The 24,651-nt window shown below is 35.0% G+C and overlaps 4 protein-coding genes across 4 annotated transcripts; 3 read left to right on the top strand and 1 right to left on the bottom strand.

Moving 5' to 3' along the window:
• Positions 1 to 12,229: 12,229 nt before the first annotated feature.
• Positions 12,230 to 13,062, top strand: BDR25DRAFT_337396 (uncharacterized protein; the record flags this gene model as incomplete). Its single annotated transcript, XM_033693185.1, has 2 exons — positions 12,230 to 12,434; positions 12,486 to 13,062. The coding sequence occupies exons 1-2, from the start codon at positions 12,313 to 12,315 to the stop codon at positions 13,060 to 13,062; spliced, it is 699 nt and encodes a 232-aa protein (XP_033541393.1). The 5' UTR covers positions 12,230 to 12,312.
• Positions 13,063 to 16,497: 3,435 nt separating this feature from the next.
• On the top strand, positions 16,498 to 18,479 carry BDR25DRAFT_319076 (uncharacterized protein; the record flags this gene model as incomplete). Its single annotated transcript, XM_033691792.1, has 2 exons — positions 16,498 to 17,195; positions 17,309 to 18,479. 2 exons carry the CDS (start codon positions 16,498 to 16,500, stop codon positions 18,477 to 18,479), a joined length of 1,869 nt encoding a protein of 622 aa, XP_033541392.1.
• Positions 18,480 to 19,455: 976 nt separating this feature from the next.
• Positions 19,456 to 20,008, top strand: BDR25DRAFT_241964 (uncharacterized protein; the record flags this gene model as incomplete). The annotated part of the gene is made up of 2 exons (XM_033685771.1): positions 19,456 to 19,652; positions 19,702 to 20,008. Coding segments are annotated over 2 exons (504 nt in total), but the record flags the coding sequence as incomplete, so codon positions are not given.
• Positions 20,009 to 20,240: 232 nt separating this feature from the next.
• Positions 20,241 to 21,300, bottom strand: BDR25DRAFT_95437 (S-adenosyl-L-methionine-dependent methyltransferase). The gene has a single exon (XM_033699296.1). The coding sequence runs from the start codon at positions 21,238 to 21,240 to the stop codon at positions 20,362 to 20,364; it is 879 nt and encodes a 292-aa protein (XP_033541390.1). The 5' UTR covers positions 21,241 to 21,300; the 3' UTR covers positions 20,241 to 20,361.
• Positions 21,301 to 24,651: the final 3,351 nt, after the last annotated feature.

The raw sequence follows: 24,651 nt of genomic DNA, 5'->3' as shown, positions 1-24,651 counted from the left end.
ACATTATGTAAGAAATAAAAAAGTTTAAGAGAAAATTAGTAATTAAATACTTAGCTTAAAAGTCTAAGCGCTTTAAGTATAAATTAAGCCTATTTTAGGTTTAGTTAGTGTTAAGGTAGTTTATGCTTAAGTTTATGTCTGTGTTGTGTTGTGTTTATGTCAGACGTGCACTAATAATACTCTAGTACGCGTCTAATACAGTTATGTCTAGGATCCGGGGAGGATACCGTGACAGTATAAAAGGATATTAGAAAACTATTAAGATAGCTATAAGAGAGAGGTGCAACTAAATACTTAGAGGAAATAGAGGTAACAGCAGGGGGCAGAGCAGGGTTGGAGCTAGGTCGAGTCAGGGTCGGGGCTGATACAGGGACCCTTCGGATAGATTCTAGACTATCCTGTAACAATTCTCGTTCCATCTCGGGTCGCCCGGAACCTATCCGAAGGGTCCCTGTATCAGCTCCGACCCTGACTCAATTCTCATGAATTGTCAGGTCGCCCGGAACCTCTAGAAGGCCCCTGTATTAGCTCTAACCTTAACCTGGCCCTAACTATGCCCTGCCCCCTGCTGTTACCTCTATTCCTTTATATATTTAGTTGCACCTTGCTTTTATAGCTAGCTTAGTAGTTTTCTAATATTCTTTTGTATAAAGCCTATAGGTGTTAATAGCATTCCTAGGTTTAGAGTCCCCACGCACTCCTATATGCCTCTAAGTAGATTCCTACTGCATTTAGACCTATTGTCTTGCCTACGCTGTTACAGTATATTAGAAAACTTGCTTTTACTAGTAATAGCTTTATTATAATATTATACTAATTATTTATTTAACTATGTCTAAGCCTAAGACGTGTTTAATTTAGTTTAAGTTATAATACTTACACACTATTATATTAAACTATTTAGTTTATAGACTAGATTTTATTAACCTTTAGTTAACTAAAGCTTTTAGGTTTAAAACTTCTTATCCCTTAACGTACTTTACAGGCGAGTTGCTCACACATCTAAGTTGCTTACTTTTGCTAAGATCCCACCCTAACAAACTCTATTATAGCCTATAACAACCTGCTCTAGCACTATATAGTATAGTATAGCCTAGAATATTATTTAAATACTACTTCTACTTCTTACTTACACATTTGCGCGTTATGCCTAGTCTAATTGCACTGTTTATAGCGCCTTTAGGATAGCTTACCTACTTTAGCTTACACTTACTTTTTTGCCTTTTTTCTATTACTGCGCGCCTTAAACTCTTTTAAAGCTATTAAGTGTAAGCTTTTTTAAATTATTAAAGTTTTTTCTACCTTAATCTACTTTTTTTTATGTAATTTATATTATGTAGTAGCCTTATTAGCTGCTTAAAGCTTAGTAATTTTTTATTATGCTAACACTAGCTTATGTGTAATTATTACTACTCTTTTTAAGACTTTTTTAAACACTTTAAATATAAAAGTTAGTAAACTATTTATATACTTCTAAATTTTTATTTTTATAAGTATTAATTATAACTTAAGTTTTAGAGTATTACTTAAAGTTTATAACTACTAAAGCTTATTATATATAAGTAGTAGTAGTAATAAAGTGCATAACTTTACATTAAGGCCTATTATAACTTATTATAAGTTAAAAGAAACTAATCTAGCGCTTTAAAACCTTTTTTAGATATTACTAAAAGTAATTATAGTATTATAAGCTGCTTTAAAGCATAGTAAAAACTTTATCTTTATAATATAAGTAATTTAGTTATGTATAGGGTTTTTAGCTTAGCGCTTATATACTTTTTTTAAAAGAGTAAAACAACTTACATTAAGTAGCTATAAAAAGTGTAATAAGTAAAAAGGCATATAAATAGTAATAATCTTATTATTTTTATAGTATTATAAAAAATAAAGTAAGTTATAGCTTTTATAGCTATTAATAACTAGTAAATAGTAGCTACTAATAGTACACTTCTTTATATACATGTTAAAGTGCTTTAACTAGTCTAGACTAAGCTAATTAGTAGTTTAGCTATACTTAAAGATTATAATAACTTAATTTTAGAGTAGATTTTTTTTATACTAGTTTAAAAAGTAGTTGCTACCCTAAAAGATAATAAAAAGCAGAATAGCCTACTTTTTAGCATTAATGCTTTAGATAGCTGTTGTCTACTTCTAGTCACCTAGCTAGACTGCTTTTAGCTGTCCTTGTTTTTCTAAACTTATAATAACTGCTTTAGTAGATATTTAGCCTATTATAAACTTTATCTTATTAAAGTTATATATGTTATTATTTTAGATGCTATACTTAGCTTTAAATTACTATAAGATCTTTATAAAAAGCTTTTTTATAGTTATACTTACACTTAAACTTTACTTTAAGCTTTAAGTAACACTTAATAAATATATTAAGCTAGTTTATGCTAACATAGCCTATATTACACTTAGTGTGTAAAGAATTAGCTATATTAGCTATAGCTACTAGCTAGAAGGGAAATTTTTACACATTTAGCTTAAGTATATACTAAATAATTACCTACTCTTTATTATTATTTAGCTTTTATAAGTTAGCTATATAATTAGCTTAGAAAGGTTATCTAGTGTGTTAGTTACTTATTATTTTTTAAAGGACCTTATAGATAGCTGCAGTGTGTTACTTAAAAAGTATTATATTTTATTTAAAAGCTTAAAGTGTAAGCTACATCTAATATTTCTTTAACATGTCTAAGTAGTGTTATTAGAAATGCATTAGTGTAAAAAGAGTAGTGTAGTAGGGTCTTAGCAAAAGTAAGTAACTTAGGTGTGTAAGCAACTTACCTGTGAAGTACGTTATAATTAAAATTACTTTTAAAAAAGTTATAAAAAGGCGCTAAAGTAGAAACTTAAAGACTACTAATAACTTATTAAAATTAAAGGTAACTGCTAATGTCTAACTAACTACTACTCTTTAATTCTAGAATTAAAATACGCTCTAGCTAAGGCAAGCCCTCTAGAGTTAATTAATAATTTATGTTAATAGCTAAACCTACTTCTGCAGCACTTAAAGCTATACTTTTACCTAATTTAAAGTTAACCTCTAGTAGTATATTTATTAATAATTAGATTACTAAATTATAAGTATAGCTTAAGTAGCTAATTTAGCTAAAAACTACTAGTTAACTTTTACTAACTACTAAATTACTTTTAATAACGCTCTATATTTTTTTTACTACTTTAAGTGTAAGAGACTTTTTAGGCACTTTTTAGACCTAGTAAATCTACTTTACTAAACACACACTTAAAATTAAGATCTTTATAGATAGTAAAAAACTTATATTTAAATAATTGTAAGCCTTTATTATAAATAGACTTAACATTAATTTAGATTACTATTAAAGCAAGTGTGCACACATAGCATTAATATTGTAACAGCGCAGGCAAGATAATAGGTCTAAATGCAGTAGGAGTCCACTTAGAGGCATATAGGAGTGCGTAGGGACTCTAAACCTAGGAATGCTATTAACACTTATAAGCCTTATATAAAAAGATATTAGAAAACTACTAAGCTAGCTACAGAGGTAAGGTGCAACTAAATACATAAAGGAATAGAAGTACAGCAAGGGGCAGGGCAGAGTTAGGGCTAAGTTAAGGTTAGGGCTAATACAAGGGCCTTCTAGAGGTTCTAGGCGACTTAAAATAGAACAATTTATAAGAATTATTACAAATATAGGGACATATAGCTAGTATTGCAAAGGATTATCTAGAGCTAGAATACCTAGCTAAATTAGACTAGTTTTAGTTTAAAAGTGCAGAAGATATAATAAAGCTCTTATAAGCTTATTTTATTACTAGTTAAGAGAAGACTAAGGTACAGTAAGCGTTTTAAACTCTTAAGATAGATAAAAAGAAGGCTTTTTTTATATTTAAAGCGCGCTTTATTAGTGCAGCTATTAAAAGAAAAGTATTTTAGTTAGATTAGTTTTTTTACTTATAAAAAAAGGTTTCTTTTAGCTTATAAGTACTAAATTATAGTTTTAAACATACTTAAGTAAACTTCTTTAAAGCGATAGTAGCCTACCTTATAGCGTATAATTTAGAAAGAAAAACTTATAAAAAAGACCTTATTATCTTATCTAAATTAGCTCTAATTAATAAACTACACTTACTACTCTAATAATTAATAACTACATGCGTGGCGTTTAGTTTTAGAGGACACTGCTAGCAGTGCAAAGGAATACTTAGTAAGAACACCTAGCTAAATTAGACTAGTTTTAGTTTAAAAAGGCAGAGAATATAATAGTAATACTTTATACTATAATTACTACTAATAGAGACTATTAGTCTATAAAGGGGGAAGTAGTGTAATAATTCTTATTTTATCTTAGGTTGCCTAGAACTTATCTAAAGAGTCTTTATATTAGCTTTAACTCTAACTTAATTTTTATAAATTATTAGGTTGCCTAGAACCTCTAAAAGGCCCCTGTATTAGCCCTAACCTTAACCTAGCCCTAACTATGCCCTGCCCCTTGCTGTTACCCTTATTCCCTTATGTATTTAGTTGCACCTTGCCTCTGTAGCTAGCTTAGTAGTTTTCTAATATCCTTTTGTACAAGGCCTATAGGTGTTAATAGCATTCCTAGGTTTAGAGTCCCCACACACTCCTATATGCCTCTGAGTGGATTCCCACCGCATTCGGACCCATTGTCTTGCCTGCGCCGTTACATATACTAGGCTAGTTTATGCTAACATTGCCTAGATTATGCTTAGTGTATAAAAAATTAGCTATATTAGCTATAGCTACTAGCTAAGAAGAAAATTCTTACGCATATAGCTTAAGTATGTGCTTAATAATTACCTACTTCTTATTATTACTTAGCCTTTATAAGTTAGCTATAAAATTAGCTTATAAAGGTTATCTAGTGTGTTAGTTATTTATTATCTTTTAAAAAACTTTATACATACCTATAGTATCTTATTTTAAAAGTGTTACATTTTCTTTAAAAGCCTAAAGTGTAAGCTGTATCTAATATTCTTTTAGCATGTTTAAGTAGTGTTATTAGAAATGCATTAGTGTAGAAAGAGTAGTTTAGTAGGGTCTTAGTAAAAGTAAGTAACTTAGGTGTGTAAGCAACTTGCCTATAAAGTACGTTATTACTATAGTTTAACTATAAATTGTAATAAGGTAGGCGCCCCGCCTGCCAAGCTAATACTATACAACTTTTCCTACTGTACTAAAAGGTACGCACGAGAATACTTAAGCTAAGTATTCTCGCATAGTATAATATATATATATATATATAGGTAATGCTAGGGTAAGCACTAGCACTAGCAGTTGTCTCTAGCCTAGCCTAAACCTCTATCAGCGAGAGAAGGCCACGTGGTTGACTATGCCAACCTTGTTACATAAATTAAGTAAGTTTTTAACTTTAAGCTTTTAGAAAGTAGGTTTAGCTATTATTAAGTAAGTAGTTATTTAGCTTTAGTAGTAAACATCTTACTTTAGCTGTAGCTAAAGTGTGTTATAAATTTTACACTAAAATCTACAAGTAGTTAGAAGTTAAGCATTAGTAGTTATTTTTAATTTTAATAAGTTATTAGTAGTTTTTATGTTTTTACTTTAGCACACGTTTTATAACTTTTTTAAAAGTAATTTTAATTATAAAAATAAACAGTTCTAAACTTAGTTAATATAAAGTTTTTAAATTTTTATTTAAATAACTAAATAATTTAATATAATAGTATATAAATAGTATAACTTAAGCGTAAACATAATTAAATATATAACTAATATAATATTATTAAAAAGCTATTACTAGTAGAAGTAAGTACGTTGTTGTAATCTACTGCAGTTTATTGCAGTTTATTGTGGTTTGCTACAGTTTGCTACAGTTTGCTACAAGTTGCTGCAGTTTGCTGCAAGTTGCTGTAGTTTACTGTAGTTTGCGGCAACATTCACGCGTAGAATATACTTCATATCCACCTCATAGTCAGGCTCTTCGGGAGGTGGGGACGATTGCCGCTGTGGCGATAGTTGATGCTCTTGCTCCACTACCACTGGTGGTGAGTGTCACGGTATCCTCCCCGGATCCCAGACATAACTGTATTAGACGCGTACTAGAGTATTATTAGTGCACGTCTAACATAAACATAACACAACACAGACATAAACTTAAGCATAAACTGCCTTAACACTAACTAAACCTAAAATAAGCTTAATTTATACTTAAAGTGCTTAGACTTTTAAGCTAAGTATTTAATTACTAATTTTTTTTTAAACTTTTTTATTTCTTACATAACATCTTATACTTACTATAATACCTTACATAGTAATTAAACTAGACCTCTATAAAGCTCTATAACCTTACTTGTGCATAATTATAACATTATGTTATATTAAAACTTTAGCTAAGAATAGCCTTTAAATCTAATTTAATAAGCTTAGTACTTATATAACTTTAAGCTATTAAAGTAAGCTAAAAAGCCTTTTAAAAAGCGCTTACTTTATAAAAAAGCTACTACATTATAAGCTTTAAAGCTTTTTAAAAAGACTTTAAAAAACAGCTTTATATTATTAAGTAGTTTATTTCTGCTTTAACTTTTATTATAGTAGTAGGAACTAAGAACTTACTAGCCTTAAAGCTTACCTAAAAGTCTAGAGATAGCTTAACTTTTTTCTGCCTAACACTACCTATAACCTGTAACTTTTCTAACTTAGTAATAAAATCTAACTAACTCTTTAATCCCCTACTATTTAATAGAAAATAAAAAGACTTACTTTTCTTTTTATATAAGCTTTAATATAAACTTAAAAAAAATATAGACTAATTCCCCTCTAAACACTTCTAGTTACTATATGCCTACTTTTAACTTAACTATAATATAATAGCTTTAATTAACTTACTAATAAATAAAGATATTATTAACTTAGATTAATTTATAGTGTTTTTATAAGTAACTTATAAAAACTTAAATAAAAAGTTAATAGCTTTAAGTTACCTAAACACTTTATAATAAAAAAAAAAAAGCTTTATTTTATACTTTACTAAGTTTTACTAACTTACATTTAATATAGGCCTAAATAAAATAAGTTTAATTATAGCCTTACATAACTCCCTCTTAACTAAACTATAATACGCTATAGTAGAAGAACCCCTTTTAAACAACCTTAATGTGTATGTAAACCTAATTACTACCTATAATAATAACATAAGGTTCCTCCCTGTACAAGCTCTAATACACCCCTAAACTAGCGTAGTTATAAATAAGAACTTTAATATAATAAAAATTAATTTAAATTATGCTTTAGTTAGTTCTAAAAAGTGTAAAAATTATAAAAAAAAAAGTTAATACTTTAAGTATAGTAAGTATAGTTATATCTTTTAAAACTACTCTATTTCTTTTCTTTAAGTCTATGTAAGTAGTGCTGCTAGCACTTATTAAAGATCTTTACTATTTTAATTTTATTTTTATAAGAGCTTTAACTTATATTTAAGCCTTAATTTTTTTTACTACTTTTAACATAGCTGCAGCTATAGTAGTAAGAGCCTATAAAAAGGCTTATTCTAGAGCTAAGTTGCCTTTTAGAACTAATTTAACACTAGATTTCTACTAACTTATAAGCTAAGTCCTTTACTAATAACTAGAAGTACTAAGTTAATATTCTTATATATTTATAATAAAAAACTATATTAGCTTTAATATAAGCTTTTATTAACTTAAAAGTAAATAGTATAGGTTATATTAATAAAAAACTAGCATGTAAACTAAATCTTTAATTAACACTACTTACTTAAATAATTTACTTAACTAGATTTAATAGAAAATAACTTAAAAAAAGTTTTCTTTTTTATACTATAACTATTATAATTACTTACTAACACTATAAGGAGCAGATTAAGCTTTATGTAATAAACATAAAATGTTATAACCTAATTCTAAAATAACTATAGCTATATTAGCATAAGGTTACTTTTAATTACTAAAAGTAAGTTCTAAACTTTAACTCTTTTTAATGCTAAGATATATGCTTATACTTACACCTAAATAACACTTAAGTAGCACTTAATATAAAAAGTTTTTAGACTTACTTTTTAATAACCTAGAGAAGAACTACCTAAGTAAGGCTAATAAGCTAGGCCTTTTACTAAAATAAGCTACATAAAATAATTTAATAACTACTTAAACTTAAAAAAAAAAGCTTTTATAAAATTTTTACTTACTTAATTTAGACATAAACTAGGACTTAAATAGTAGATAGACATCTACTATATAAAACCTACTCTATTTATAACTCTAGCTTAATAACTAGATTATAAAATCTATATAGTTATAATTTCTAATATAAACTAAGCTTTAGCTCTTTAAAAACACACTAACTTAAAAATAATAGTCTCTTAAAACTACTATAACTTATTATATAGCTTTTTTTTAAAATAAGTTTAATAAGCTTTTAATATAATGTCTATATAATTACTAGATAACTTTTAAGCTTAGTAAATAACCTAGTTATAAGCTACTATATAAAATGTTACTAAATAAATTAAAAGTGCTCTAAAAATACTTTAATAAGACCTTAAAAAAAAAGTTTATTTAAGCTAGCTTTTTACTAGTAGCGTTACTTATACTATTTATAAAGAAACCTAAAAGTAGGCTTTAATTTTATGTTAACTACTAAAGACTAAACACTGTTACTATTAAAAACTAATACTTAATTTTTTTTTTATAAAAAACTCTAAGCTAACTAAGTAAAGTAAAGTATTTTATAAAGTTAAATATTATTACTGCCTTTAATAAGCTAAGAATAGTACAAAGTAATAAGTAGCTAACAGCATTTTAGACCTAATATAGACTATTTAAGTACCTAGTAATGCCCTTTAGCTTAGCTAACACGCCTAGTACTTTTTAATATTTTGTAAACAACTTGCTCTAACTCTACCTAGACATGTTCTATACTGCGTATATTAATAATATTCTAATTTATAGTAATAGCCTTTTAGAGCATAAATAGCATGTACGCCTAGTGCTAAAAGCTATAGAAGAAGTAGGTCTATAACTTAATGTAAATAAATGTAAGTTTTACTAATTAAAGGTTATGTATTTAGAATATATAATCTTTATAAATAGCATTTAAATAGACCTTATTAAGGTTTAGACTGTACTAGATTAGCAATACCTAAAAAATATAAAAGATGTTTAAGCCTTTATAAAATTTACTAACTTTTACTAATAATTTATTAATAACTTTTTATAGTAAGTAAGCTTTATAATTACACTTACTAAAAAAAAGATTTAATTTAACTTTAACTTAAATTACTAATAGTTCTTTAACTAGCTAAAAAAAGCTTTTACTAAAGCCTTAATACTCTACTACTTTAACTTTAAACTACTAATACTTATAGAAGCTAATGCCTTAGACTACATAGTAGCAGAAGTTTTCTTCTAGACTAAGCTAGACAGGACTATTAGGCCTATTGCATACTTCTTAAAAAAAATAAGTCCTATAAAAAGTAATTATAAAATCTATAATAAGAAATTACTTACTATAGTACACTACTTTAAATAATAGCAACCTAAACTAGAAAGTGTAGCGCATCTAATACAGGTTCTATTTAACTATAAAAACTTATAGTACTTTATAACTATAAAACAACTTAGCTACTAATAAGCTTATTAGTTTAAATACCTGTCTTATTTTAATTTTAAGATTACTTATTATCTTAGTTAAGATAAAAGGAAACTAGATGCCTTTATAAAGTAATCCTAAAATATTTTTACTTAAAAAGAAGTGTAAAAAGCTTAACACTAAACTTTACTTTAACCTAAGCTATTTTTAAACCTTAACCTAAATAAAATAAATTAGATAATTAATTAAATTATTATTAATAAGTATTTAAATAATAAATTTATTTAAAAAACTTTAGACCTGCTCTAAAACAGCGCTAGTTAGTTAAAGAAGGTAACACTAGCTAACTATAAAAACTAAAATAGTAAGCTATATTACTATAACTAACTTATAATTTCTAATTTTAATAAACTAAGAATTAAACTACTCTAAATTATACACAACTTGCCTATTAAAAGACACCTAGGCAGAGAAAAGACTCTTAACCTACTACAGAGAGAGTACTACTAGCCCTGCATGTTCTATACTGTACGCTAATATGTATTATGTTGCTATACTTGCTGTAAAGTAAAGGCCTTTTAAAAAAGGTATAATAGCCTGCTTAAACTACTTCTAATCTTTAAATAAGCTTAGAAAGATATATTAATTAATTTTATTATAAACTTACTTTTATTTAAAGAGTATATAAATATTATAGTAGTTGTTAATTACTTAACTAAGTATTAATACTTAATACTATGTTCTTTTATAACTACCTCTAATATAGCCTAGTTATTCTACTAATATGTATAGGTTTACTATAGCCTACCTAACATAATTATATTAGATAGGGGTATGTAGTTTGTCTTAGCCTTTTAGAACAAACTTTATAAACAGCTCTAAATTATCTTTTATCTATCTATAGCTTTTTACTTAAAGACTAACAGCTAGACTAAAAACATAAACACTATAATAAAATAAGTTCTATAAGTATACATAAACTACTAGTAAAATAACTAGGTAAAATAGTTAGCTATAGCATAGTTTAAAGCTAATAATATAATATCTAAATTAACATAAGTATCTTTGTTTTTAGTAAACTATAGATACTACCTTTAAATAGAATTTAAACTACTTTTAAATACTCTCTAACTAACTTATTAATTTATATAAGTAATAGATGTAAATAAACTTATTAATAAAATTTAAAATATATTTAAATATATTTATAAAAAGCTTACATAGGCTTAAGCTTTTTAATAAAAGTACATAAACTAATTCTAAACCTCTGCCCCTACATATGCAGCTAGCAAGAAGGTCTAGCTAGACACTAGAAATATCTAAATAAACTAATAATTAAAGAAACTTAATTAGAAGAACTTTAGCCTTTTTATAGTAGCTTATATAGTTTTATTACATGCTTACTAATTAATCCTACCTAACAGCATAAAGATACACTCTGTGTTCTATGTATTATTGCTGCGCTAAGTAGCCTCTAAATCTAACTATTTATCTAAATAGCTAAATCTGCTATTTAAACCTATTATTATAAATAATAAACTAGAATATGTTATAAAAGACATTAAATAAATTTAGTTTAATAAGAAAAAATATATCTATAAATACTTTATAAAATAGACTAGATATAATAAACTGTTATAGAAACTTATAGAAGCTTTATAAAAAAACTCTATAGTAACTTAATTTTATACCTAATACTTATTTAAACTAAACCTATACTTTAATAAAGATAACTTAATGCTAGAACTACTAATGTAAAGAATTTCCTTTCTAATAAGAGGGGGGGTACTGTTATAGTATTCTCCCTAGATCCTAGACATAACTATATTAGACGCATACTAGAGTATTATTAGTGCACGTCTAATATAAATATAACATAACATAGATATAAACTTAAGCATAAACTACCTTAACACTAACTAAACTTAGAATAGGCTTAATTTATACCTAAAGTGCTTAGACTTTTAAGCTAAGTATTTAATTACTAATTTTCTTCTAAACCTTTCTATTCCTTACACAATGTCTTATACCTACTATGATACCTCACGTAGTAATTAAACTAGACCTCCGTGAAGCTCTATAACCTTACTCGTGCACAATCGTGACAGTGAGGATGGGATCTCAATAGCAGTCGTTGACGCTGCAGCGCGCTGCTCATCCACAAAGGTAACCTTTCTCCGCGTTGGGTTCTTTAATCTACCAGCTCTCTGACTTTTAGAAGGTGCTTTAGACGCTGCTGCAGCAAGGGCCCTAGCTGATGGTTGGCGGCCAGTACCAGTTCTCAAACGCGTGGCTGCTCTGGCCATGGCTTTTAGGGCAGAAAACGTTTGCTCAGGGCTTTTTTAAACCACTAGAAATTAGTTTTATTATCTCCTAATTAGGAAGGACGTGCATCGTTAAAATCTAACTAAAATAACAAATATTTAGGCATATATGCAGGCAAGTTGTCGCTTTGTTGAAGTTCTCATATATTTAGTGAGGCGAAAAAGACGCGACGCGAATGCCAAGACATAGCCACAGATTAACGCACATCATAGATCTAAGCGAGCGCCGAGATATCTCACGTTTAGTTCCGATCCCGACTCCGAGTCCGAATCGCGGATGAGCTGCTACTATAAAATGAAGCTATTCTGCCATTCCACTAACATAGATGTTTCCACAAGGCAGAGGGGAACCAGAAACACTTACCAGTCGTGAGCGTCAAAATATACAAAGCGCAGCAACAGAGCGACCGAATGGACCCGATCATCTTCACATCACGGTTGAAACTTACGCTTGTTACAAAAGCGGAAAGAGGAAGTCCGGAGTTCGAGTGGTTCCATGAACTGCGCAGCAACGAAAAGACTACGTCATGGAGGTAATGTGGAGATTTATTCTTTGAGCTGTTGTCGCGACTGACTTCGTGAAGCATCTATGGCCAGTCGAAGTCCATTGAGGACACGGAGAGAGTCATGAAAGGTTGTCTGCCGACCGATGAGGGAGAGAAAAAATCATACAGAGTCGCCTATGCCGTGCACAAGTTCCTTGGGTCAATGAAAGGTTCTGTTGAAAGCGAGCCGCAAGCCGTAGGGCAAGGGGAAAAATTAACAGAATTTGTCGGTCTTGTCACGCTGAAATCGCTGGATCATAGTACCCTTGCATTGCCAGAGGATCTCACGTTACCGGCTGTAGCTGGAGCTACAACACTGACCGTTGAGCTCGGATATATGTTCTTACCCATCGCATGGGGTAAAGGTTACGCCACTGAGTCGGTGGAAGCAGTATTTGAGTCCTGCAAGAGGGCGCAATCTTTTTGGACACCCTTCTCAAAGCTCTACGTTAGAGCAATTGTGAATGAAGGTAATCCAGCGAGTTTGCGAGTGATGGCTAAGGCTGGAGTGAAGGAACGTGGTGTTTATGATTGGGAAGGGAAAGCTGTATTCCTTGGTGGAAAATGGGAAGAGCGGTGTCGTCTTCATATATTTGGTATCTATCTGTTAGAATGACGAAGTTTAGATCTTAGCCGCAAGATACTGTCGCACGTGACATTAGTTTACGTGACCCTGAGTCAGAGTGAGTGTGGGTCCTTCACCTCTCGTCCTTTCCTCTTTAGGACTAACCCTCTTTTAGGACTAACCCTCTTTTAGCTATATATTTACCTCTGGTCTCTCTTGACTTCTGGAGACATTACACCTCACCTCAATATACCTAGGTTGTCTCTCACCACCTATTTGACTGCACCCCCATATGCCCTCCATCAGCTCCATCAGCTCCATCTAGGCCCCATGCGACAGATACTTCAATACACGATCCCTGAACTCTTGAATAGGAAAATATTTGCGTGGATGTTCTTGTTGATCAGTCTGAGAGAGTAAGAAAAAAGCGCAGCCAAGTTGTTTCTGGTATATTCTTTTAAGCCCGTGAGTTGAACAAGACCTTGAGAAGAGCGGACGGCATCGGAACCCGCCTCAATGGGTAACGTAGACCGTCTTGGCTTCGGTCATTATCTTTTCAATGGTTAGCCGACAGTTAAACATAAACATATTCAGATTTGCCAGCCTGTTCCTGACCAACAGAAGACGGGTTTAATTTTGAACTTGCTCGCCGAACGAAAATATTAACCCAAAAGTTTGCGTACACTTTGTGCCACCACCAAATTCCCGGAGCATCGCAGCTCCCGCCCCCGATAATGTTGTTTAGAACTCTGTTTCGTCTGCGACTGATCAGATCATCAAAATCATATTGCGGTCTGGGTTTATCTTTGACCAGAGCCGAGAAGTGAGCCAAATGTCGACCCGTTGGGTACCGTTTGATCGGTGAATTTGGCTACGTCAGTGGCCTAGTATATTTGGCAAACCGGTGCACTGACGGTAATGCCTTGTAGATATGATCACTGAGCGGAATAAAGGCCATAAGGTTTTTGCACCTGTCTCTCTTCGGCGGTGAGTCGATTAAATCCAGATATGGTGCGTTGAGTCCTGATCGCAGTGGATTGCTTTTCCTTCTGGTTATGAAAGTTAGACTAAGCTCGGTAATGGGGGCTATTAACCTAATATCTAAATCTAAAAGAGTTGTAATTACGTTTATGGCTACACGAAGGCTAGAAACCTTCCTGTCCACGGTTCCCTGTCCCTTTAGAGAGGGACGAACCACGCTTTCCCCTGTAATTATACGCGTGTAGACTAAACAACCGCTTAAGCTATTAATAAAGCTATTTTATAATATTCTAAGCTTTTATGCTTAACGTATTCCACTACTAAGTAGCAAGAACTACTAAGTGGTACATTTGATTTTTTACCTAAAAGAAATTAATTTTTTGCAACAAAATATCTTTACAATTACTAAATAAAAATCTCTAAAAGTCTAAGTATAACGTACACTACAGGCAAGTTGATTACACACCTATGTTACTTACTTTTACTAAGACCCTACTAAACTACCCTTTCTACAGTAATGCATTCTAATAACACTACTTAGATGCTCTAAAAGAATGTTAGATATAGCTTACGCTTTAAGCTTTTAAAGTAACATACTATAGCAATGGATATAGTCTTTTAAAAGATAATATATAACTAACATGCTAAATAACCTTTATAAGCTAACTGTTAGATTGAAGCACTGTTTCTAGGCTTCCTGACATGAATGATGGGTTTGGATATGATGTATGGGATGATGATTCATTGTGTTGATTTATCAATCCTTTTTTTTGCTCTACTCGTGTTGCTCGGCTTTTTGTTTTGCCGATCCGAGTCCCTCGCGCACTTGCCCTATGCGCGACCAGCTTGCAAAATGCTGCAATTTGCTGCAACATGCTGTAAAATGCTGCAACATGCTGCAAACTGCTGCAAAATGCTGCAATTTGCTGCAACATACTGTTCGAGCTTATTGCTCGTACTATGTAGCAGCTTTCGTCAAGCGTTCCTCCTGTCTTGACAGTAGGTGCGCATATCTGACACTAATATAGCTAATTCTTTACACACTAAGCATAATCTAGGCTATGTTAGCATAAACTAGCCTAGTATGTTTATAAAGTATTATTTAAAGCTTAAAGTAATGTTTTAAGTATAGGTATAGTTAGTAAATATCTAGCTTATTATAAAGCTTATCTTATTAAAGTTATATATGTTATTATTCTAAATGCTGTACTTAGCTTTAAATTACTTTAGAATTCTTATAAAAAGCTTTTTTATATTTATGCTTACGCTTAAACTTTACTTTAAGCTTTAAATAACACTTTATAAACAGACTAGGCTAGTTTATACTAACATAGCCTAGATTATCCTTAGCGTGTAAAGAATTAGCTATATTAGCTATAGTTACTAGCAAGAAGACAAATCCTTGTGTATATAGCTTAAGTATATACTTTATAATTACTTACTTTTTACTATTATCTAGCCTTTATAAGTTAGCTGTAAAATTAGCTTATAATAATTATCTAGTGTGTTAGTTATTTATTATTTTTTAAAAAGATTTATACATTGCTATAGTATATTACTTTAAAAGTATTATATTCTATTTAAAAGCCTAGAGTGTAAGCTATATCTAACATTCTTTTAGCATATTTAAGTAGTGTTGTTAGAAATGCATTAGTGTAGAAAAAGTAGTTTAGTAAGGTCTTAGTAAAAGTAAGTAACTTAGGTGTATAAGCAACTTGCCTGTAGTGTACGTTAAGTATCTTAGTATTTTATACTTGTAGTGTGTGTTATCTATAAGCTTAAACTAGGTGCTATATTTAACTAGATTCTAATAAAGAGCGCGCTAAAAGTGCAGCTTTTTATGCCACATTATCTAGAGCTCTGCCTAAGTATTAACAAAGCGTGACACCTAGTTCTTGCCTATAGGCTTTAGGGGGGGATCCTAGCTGTGAGCTTAGAGCAGGACGTCTGCTATTTAACGCACATTAATAATATAGGGCAGAAAACCTTATTAGTTAAGGTCTAAGATCTAGTAAATAAATGACTACTTTTTAACAGGTACTAGCATTTATTTCTTTACATTAGTAGTAGCTTATAGGAGGACGCCTGCAAGGCAATTACAGAGCGTTAATTAAGACGTGTTGTACAGGGTTAAGATGTGATAGATAGACAGATTTTTATAATTTTAAAGGACAGAGACAGCTAGCACTAGTCTGCCTTCTTTTGCTCTAATTCAAGCCGTTTTGGTGGTGGTAGAGGCATGTTGGTGGAGAGAGACGCGTCGATTTTGGTGGGGCCGGCGGATGACCGGTGTTGGCGGATGAGTGGTGGAACACGTTATAGTGTACGTTGGTAAAGTTATATATTTAGCAGATCGCTAACTATGGCCAGTCTATTATAATTTGATATCATTACGGCCAAAAGGTTGACGCCTTCGTGATCCCGAATTCTGCAGGGTCCCGAACATGTGGGACCGAACCAGGGGGAGCTGAAAGTTCATTCACCCCACTACCTCCGCTAACGCCCATGCCTTCCCCAGGTTACCGCACTATGATGACTCGGACCAGAACCGCGTCATACTCGAATCTCGAGCGCCTTCCTTTATTGGCACTTGAACTGATCTGCGAGCACGTTTCAAGCTGCAACTCTGGACAGCGCAGCCTCTTCGCATTCTCGCTCACCAGTAAGCGGTGCTCTGCCGCGGCAGCTAGAGAGCGTTTCAAGCAAGTCCATATCGCGCCACAGGATCAACAACAGCTTGAACAGGTCCTGGCACGGTGCAACGAACTTTTCCAAGTCGACGAGCGAACCCAATATGTGCGACGCGCAAGGATCTCTGGACAAGTCACATTCGAGGCTGGGGGAGTAAATCAGTACTTCCGGGACATGCAATTGCATGCCTGGGCTAATCCGGATGACAACGACCATGATGAAGAGAATAGCTTCTGGAAATCAACATCGCTCCAGTATTTTGAAGGCTCTGAGCCTGCCTGCACTCAAGCAAACAAAGCAAGGGGAAACGAAGCATGGAAGCCCGTTGCACAGTTCCTGGCGAGTCTCACAGGGCTCAAGGACCTCTACTGGGCATCCACCGACCAAGTTCCCCGCTGCATATTAGATATGCTGCGCACCAACTTGCCTGGATGTCGCCTCCACGTTCACACGTTCAGTCTCCGCAGCCTATACCAGAAGCGAGGTCAGCTTCATGATGTGGACGTTGATGAGTATGCGCTCGCGACATCTCCATCACTGTATAGCATCTGCGTAGTATCTACGCATCTCGATAGCGATGGAAACATTGACTATAATGAAGAGGCTACTCTACAGATAGTAGCAGGGGCTGCTTCAAACTTAAGATCGGTGTGTATGTGGCACAAGCTCGCAGGGAACTCCCTGCAATTACTCGAAGCAATGCGTTTACCCCGCCCAGCGTGGCAGGGGTTCTTCGCGGAAAAAAGCCTTCAGACCTCGCAGGCTCGTTTGTGGAATATTTCACTGGAGGCGTGGGCTCGATACTCCCCCAATGGCTACAGAACTGGGCTATTCACGCGAACTTCAAGGAGTTGCGCTCGCTTGACCTGGGTATAAGAATCGAAAGGCAAAGCCTCCAAACTCTAACCCGAATGGCAGAAGACGGTAATTTTAAAAGGCTCCAAAAACTTTCTTTTCTTGGATTCACAGATATTGCCGGCAATGATGCAGACATAGCATTCAGCCATCTTCTATCTGTTTTGCCTCCTCTTACAAGCCTCACCGATGAAACCCCTAGCGGAGAAGAGGAAGAGCGGAGCGCGGGCAGTAAAGCGACCTTCATACCCATACTAGAGCGCCATGGGCCCTCCTTACAAAATTTCAAATCGCAGAACTGGTTCACTTATGAGGACGTCCAGAAATTCCGCCAGCGATGCTCCAATCTGCGCGAGCTACATGTGAAGCTCCAGCACACCGAGCACGATAAAGAAGACAAAAGGATATACCAGGTTTTAGGCTCTCACCCGCGTATGGAGAAACTCACAGTAACGCTTTATAACCCGTACCCGCCAGACGAAGAAGGAAACGACCTTCCACCCGGGTCTTACAACGTAAACAAAAAAATTTCGCCCCAGCATCTGCGCTCCGCTTTCATTACCAGAGCCATGGACGTACAACGCGCTCAATCCTTGTTCCAACTCATACTCGCAGCCAATCGTGCCGCCCGACCAGGCGTCATACCATCATTTCGATACCTCAAATTGCGCTCTGTTGGTGACGGACAACCTTGGAACGACTTCGAACGGCTATTGGATTGGGTTGGACGCAGCTGGGTTTGTGAGCGAAGGTTTGCTGATATAGACAATGGTGATGTGATTGTGAGGGAGATTAGGATGCGCGAGAGGCTGCAACTGAAGGAAAGCATGGGAGAGGCTAGGGATGAAAGACAATTGTGGGAAGAGATCTGGCCGGAGGCGAAGGGGAGGAGTGATTGGGTGGACGTGTGGCATAGTTTTCCCTTCAGTCTGGATTTGTAGGCGGTTGTTTGGTGAGCCCTGGTATCCAATTGGCCGAGTACAGAAGACGCAAGTCCTGAAAACGATGAGAAATTCCTTCCTTCTGATGTATTCTTCATAAGATCACAACCACCCTGTATGCCCCGCTTCTCTGGATCAGAAAGGATTCTATGAGTGTTTGGAATCATTTGAAAGCGCTCAAATTTCAAAGCCTTAGCGATGGTGTCGTCTGCCTTATGTCGGTGAAGCGCTACTTCCTGTAGGGAACGAATCTGTCGTGACTAAGGACGTCGTACGGTGATGGATTCGACGCATTTGGCCAGTCAAGGCCGTCTTTCTTTTTGATTCAAGCCGAGCCCGAGTTCTTATTGCTAGCCGATAAAGAGTACGCTCGATGCTTTCGTTGAATTATGATCCGGGTGATACTTGCAGCCACCCTCATTTTGTAGCTGACACATGAGCATACGAGGTATTTTGCTACGTGTAAATGACTGAGTTGGAATGACGCTAAGCCGCTTTCAGCTCAGGCTCTGATTAGCCTTGTTGGAGTGAAGAACAGGTGGCACGCTTGTCCTATTATTAAAGGCTATTTAGTAGCCTGAGGCCGTATCGGAGAATGCGCCCATTTGCGTCATTTGTGCATGAGGAAACCACTTACCTGCAGCACGCCTCTACGGTACAGTAACCTCATCTGCTTGGACCTTCTCATATGACAATTGGATATTGCAGGGCAATCTCTACTCCGAAGCTTAGCATAAGCCAATTATCCTGATAGTCACTTGGTCGCTTTGCCTTCTCGTGCGCCGGATTGCGCAAATATGCGCTATTTTTCCGTCCTATGTATAGAGGACCCCTTAGGAACCGCGTATATCCTTAACATCTAGCGATCGCTTCCATGCAATCTTTGTACCGATGCATTTGATTGGTTTTTCCATTGTCCATCGCCCAATTCGCCAAAGCACCTCGTAATACGGGTCGCTTCCCGCACCGTTTCTACTCTATAGCGACAGCTTTCGACTTTTTCTTAGCTGTAACCCTCCTTACACTCTTTGCATCAGCGTATCCAGATCGGTTTCGCACAGCACTGTGGCAAGATGGCGGCACCCGTGGGCTAAACTCGAACCCAAAACTACGTGTCTACTTCTACGCAAACTACCGCGAGCCGCCTCCTATTCCATTGATATGGGATGAAATGTCAGCTAATTCTATATATCTAAATGTTTCAAAGATGCTGATGAACTAGGATAACTCGATGCAATCTCTGCATCGCAATTGTCACGGCGATCATCTGGGTTCTTCGTTTCTACATTCGGGGACGCATCCAGGACCCGTACGCGGCGGTAACAATTAATGCCATATACGACATGCTGCTCGTTGCGCTGTGGCTCTACAGCGTTGCTTCGCAGAACTCAGGCGATTTCACAGACAATGAGCATATCAGTGTGAGACCATGGTACCTTGATCGTGGATGCGACGATGCAGGGAAAGGGTGTAGAGCAGGATGCGAGGTCATGAGGATTGCGTATGGGCTGAGCGTTTTCACCTTGTGAGTCTAATTTTGGATTTCTGGCGTTTAGCATCATTGTTGGGTGAAGAGACTGATTGAGACAGTAGACTTTGGTTCGCAATACGTTTTCTAGTGACATGTATGCATGGAGCATATCTATTTGGGCTTGAGAAAGGAAATAATGAAAGAGCTTTTGGCTACAGGAACCTCCTCTGATTCAAAACTCCGCCTCCACAATGTATTGTAGATCATATCGTATAACGGGACTGTGGCCAAGAGTAATAACCACAGAACACATCTCTAGGAAAGAATTTTCCCTCTTTCAGTCCCCTAGTTTGTCCTAAGCGTCCACCTACGAATTGAGTGTCTTTCGTCACATCCTCTGGGGTAGGCCGCTTATTCGCTTTTGGAAATGGCTACAGCAAGATATTGCTTCATCTCAGCAACGATAACCCCATCTGGACCCTTGTAATCGCTGAGTTTCTTAGCCCAAGCTTGCTTGATTTCTGCAATGACCTTCGAATCAAGCTTGTCCACGCCAAAGGAAATCCATGTCGAGTCAACGATAATACTTTCCCAAAGCTTCTCTGTCGCTTCTGCCGTGCTTGCATCCCACTTGGCCTCTAAAGACACATTGCTCGCCGTGAGAGCCTTCAGCTCGAATATCGAATCTTTGAAGATCTTATGAAAACCTGCCTGTGGATCGCTAAGCCACACTGGATCGATCGGGGACTCGAATCCTAGCGGTACTGCAACATCAAGAAATATCTTCGCAGGCACATGCGTCCCATGCATGTCCGCAACAAATATTCCACCTGGTTTCAACAGTTCCGTTGCAGCCATAGCCAATACCATCTCCGGAGATGGAATCATGGCGATGGCACTCCCGCAAGTTACCACATCAAAACACCGCCTACCGGCATATGGTTCCGGAAGTGAGAGATCGCTAACATTCTGCTGGAGAAAATCGACGAACTCTCCAACCCCAAGTCTTTTTGCTTCCTGAGACGCAAGCTCCAGGAAATCGTCTGAAATGTCGATGCCCAGAACACGTCCGGTTCGGCCCACCCTGCTTGCTGCGGCGAAGGCCACGTTGCCTGTGCCCGTGGCTAAATCGAGAACCCAGCTGCCCGCTTTGATCGTTGAGCCTGCCGCGGTGACAAGTCTTTGTGCACTTTCGCTGTGTAATGAACCCGTTAAGCCGTTGTACCTTTTGCCGATCGCGTTATAGAAGGACCGAAGGGCTTCCACGTAGGGGCTTGAAAAAGAAGACATGTCTGTGGTTGTCACCTTGGGGAAAGAGCCGAGTCTTGAAATTTGGTGCACACCTATGAGACTGAGGTCAATTATATGATTGCCTTCGCTTACAACTCTATTATTTAGTACCCATTCAGCGAATATGGCCTAACCTTATCAGTAATGGCTAGGGTCAAGCGGTGACTTTTCGGACACTTTCTGATGCATCCAATCGGAAGTATTCCCCTCGAACAAGACTCTTACGCTCTCCGTACATGAGCCCCCCTTGTACATGCCGTCCTAACGGAGGTGTCTTTCAAAAGTCGTTTCCAGGACCGTGCGCGGTGGCGTAGGCCACAAACGCCACAAAAGTCATCCATACCAGGCATCTTTATTCAATATCGACTCATTCATCTGTAATAGTAGCTTGAAACTGTCCTACCTTCTCAGTCTTGCCCTCTCTATACTCATTACCGCCTTCGAGAGGAATAATTTCCTGAATATGCCGTATAATCCTCTCAATCCAAGCCTGAATCCGCCACTGTTCTAACTCCTCCCACCCCTTTCGCCATACGCGCTCTACCTCTGCTTTTGACTGAGGTGCCCCTTTCTTCGTTGTTACTCTTTTTATATAAGCCCAGGCTGGCTTAATCATATTTAAGTCAGGAGAGTTTCCATGCCACAGCAAGTGCATAACCCACCCAAGCTATAGAGCCTGTCTTTGTAAAAGACTTTGTGTGGGCTTGCACCATTCTCTTAAACAATCATTCCGGGACGAGTCTTCTCACATTCTTGTACAAAAGAAATTAAATTTAGGATAACAACCTAACGGCAATATCTCCACCAATCAATCCTAGTACTGCCCTCTCTTTGAAGCTTACTATGCTGTTTATCCCACGTCCATTGTAGTTTTCGTCCTAGTTAATTTCGAAGACCCATTCAAGCCAAAGGCGTATTTAGCTCCTACTTAGCGTTAAGAAGAGGCTCAAGTTCCCTGTTGACATCCTCTAATTCTTGATCTGCAATCTTCCTTTTGCTCATTGTCTATGCCTTCTAGATATAACATGGGCCTTTTGAATCATACGAAAAGCAACCCTAGAACATAAATTCAGAGAATCCCTTCCACCGCGGCCGAATGCAGGACTTAACAAAACGCTCGGAAGATAAATGCCAAACGTGGTATCCTGCTCTTCGAAAACCACAGACCACAGATGTCTCATCAGACTAGATATCCCGTTTCCAGTCTTCAAACAGGGGTTCTTCGCGTATGGCCATAGCACCAACGCTTCCAACAGTCCGTAGTACGTAGACGTAGTACGTTAACGTACCTGTTACGTGAGCCGTACAAACGTAGTCGTTTTTGGAGCCGTACTGTACAGACAGTGAATTGCCAGGTACGTACCGTAGTACAGGACTAAGAGGTTATATTTTAGGAGGGTTTAACCTGTTTTAGACCTAATTAGCTATCACGTTAGAAGTGTTGTTTAAGGTTGTAATTTAGAGTAATAATTACATAAAACTTTATAGTCTATAGCACCTTTTTCTAATTAGTTAGCTAAATAGCCCCTTATAAGTATAGTTAACTTTTTGCTTTACTTTTATCTTATTCCTTACTATTTTCCTAGCCTATTTTATTATTAATTATTATAATAAGCTAGATCTCCTAGCTTTTTAATTATAAAGGCGTACTACTTTATCTTAATTCTTCTTCTAATAATTTAGGGTTTCTTATTACGCTAGCTTTTATTATCTTGCTTAATTACAATCGTCTCTCTTTAAAACGCCCTACTTTAGCCCTAAAAAGTTTTCTAGCTTTTATAATTTTTTAACTAATAATTACTTTAACTTTAAAGTCTCTTTTACTGTAAAGTAGAATAATGTTTAGCTAAAGCTAAAGAAGTTACTGCTAGTTATAAATAATCTAAAATATAGCTTTATTAAGTAGAGTTAGAGCCCTTTTACATCTTTTATCTTTTATGTATAGAAACTAAATAGTAACTTATATATTTATATTAATTACAATAAACTTAACACTATTACTTATAAAGATATGTGTCTAATACTGTGTATAAACAAACTCTTATTAAGACCTATAAAAGTAGCTATCTTTACTAAGTTTAATATTTGCGCAGCCTTTACTAAAATTAGAATAGACCTAAGCTTTAAAAAGTGTACTAGTTACCTTTTAGACATAATATAGAACATATAAATGTAAAGTTTTGCTTTTTAAATTATATAATAGCCTAGTAACTTACTAGCGCTATAGAAATAATATATTAATTAACTACTTAAATAATTTCTACATTACCTACCTAAATAACATCTTTCTCTACTTTAAAAATAAGGCAACTTTTATTTTTTATGTTAAGAAAGTTTTAGAAAGGCTCTAGTAAGCAGGACTATAAGTAAAAATTAAAAAAGTAAATTTTATGTTACTTAAATAAAGTATCTTAGCTGTAACGGCACAGGCAAGACAATGGGTCTGAATGCGGTGGGAATCCACTCAGAGGCATATGGGAGTGCGTGGGGACTCTGAACCTGGGAATGCCATTAACACCTATAGGCCTTGTACAAAAGGATATTAGAAAACTACCAAGCTAGCTACAGGGGCGAGGTGCAACTAAATACACAAAGGAATAAGGGTACAGCAGGGGGGCAGGGCAGAGTTGGGGCCAGGTTGAGTTAGGGTCGGAGCTGATACGGGGTCCCTTCAGATAGGTTCCGGGCGACCTGAGATGGACACGATTCATGAGAATTAAGTTAGGGTTAGAGCTGATACAGGGACCCTTCAGATAGGTTCTGGACGACCTGAGATGGAATGATTCATGCGAATTGTTACATTAGCTATATACTTTTAAACAAAGGACTAGAGGTTAACCTAGAGAAAGTAGAGGTGCTATGCAACTAGCAGGCGCCTACTACTATAACAGGTGTAAAAGATTTTTTAGGCTTTACTAGATTCTATTAATAATTTATTTTAAAATTCTTTTATATAGTAAAACTAATTATTACACTTTAAAGTCTTACTACTTTGTTATATAGACTTTAGAGTGTAATACAGCTTTTAAAAGGCTAAAGTCTAAGCTACTAAGTATACCTATACTTTACTATTTTAACTTTGTGTTGTAAACTAAAATTAAAACTAACACTTTAGATAGAGTAGTAGCAGGAGTCCTATCTTAGAAACATGCTAATAGAAATTAGTGCCCTGTTTTATTCTATAGTAAGGTCCTATCTAGTTTAGAGCTAAACTAGGAAATACATAACAAAGAGCTATTTATAATTATTACTATGTTTAAATAATAAAAGGCTAAGCTTACATTTATAAGAATAAGCACTTTAGTATATACTAATTATTAGTTATTAAAGTACTTTATAATAATAAAAGTACTTAATACTTATTAGGTTTATTAAGCTAAAAAGTTAGCTTAGTATTACTTTTAAATTAAG

The sequence above is a fragment of the Lindgomyces ingoldianus genome, assembly GCF_010093535.1.
Source record: "Lindgomyces ingoldianus strain ATCC 200398 unplaced genomic scaffold BDR25scaffold_44, whole genome shotgun sequence".
Taxonomy (NCBI): Eukaryota; Fungi; Ascomycota; class Dothideomycetes; order Pleosporales; family Lindgomycetaceae; genus Lindgomyces; species Lindgomyces ingoldianus.
The sequence above is the reverse complement of the archived record's forward strand: the minus strand, read 5'-3'. Positions and strand labels throughout refer to the sequence as shown.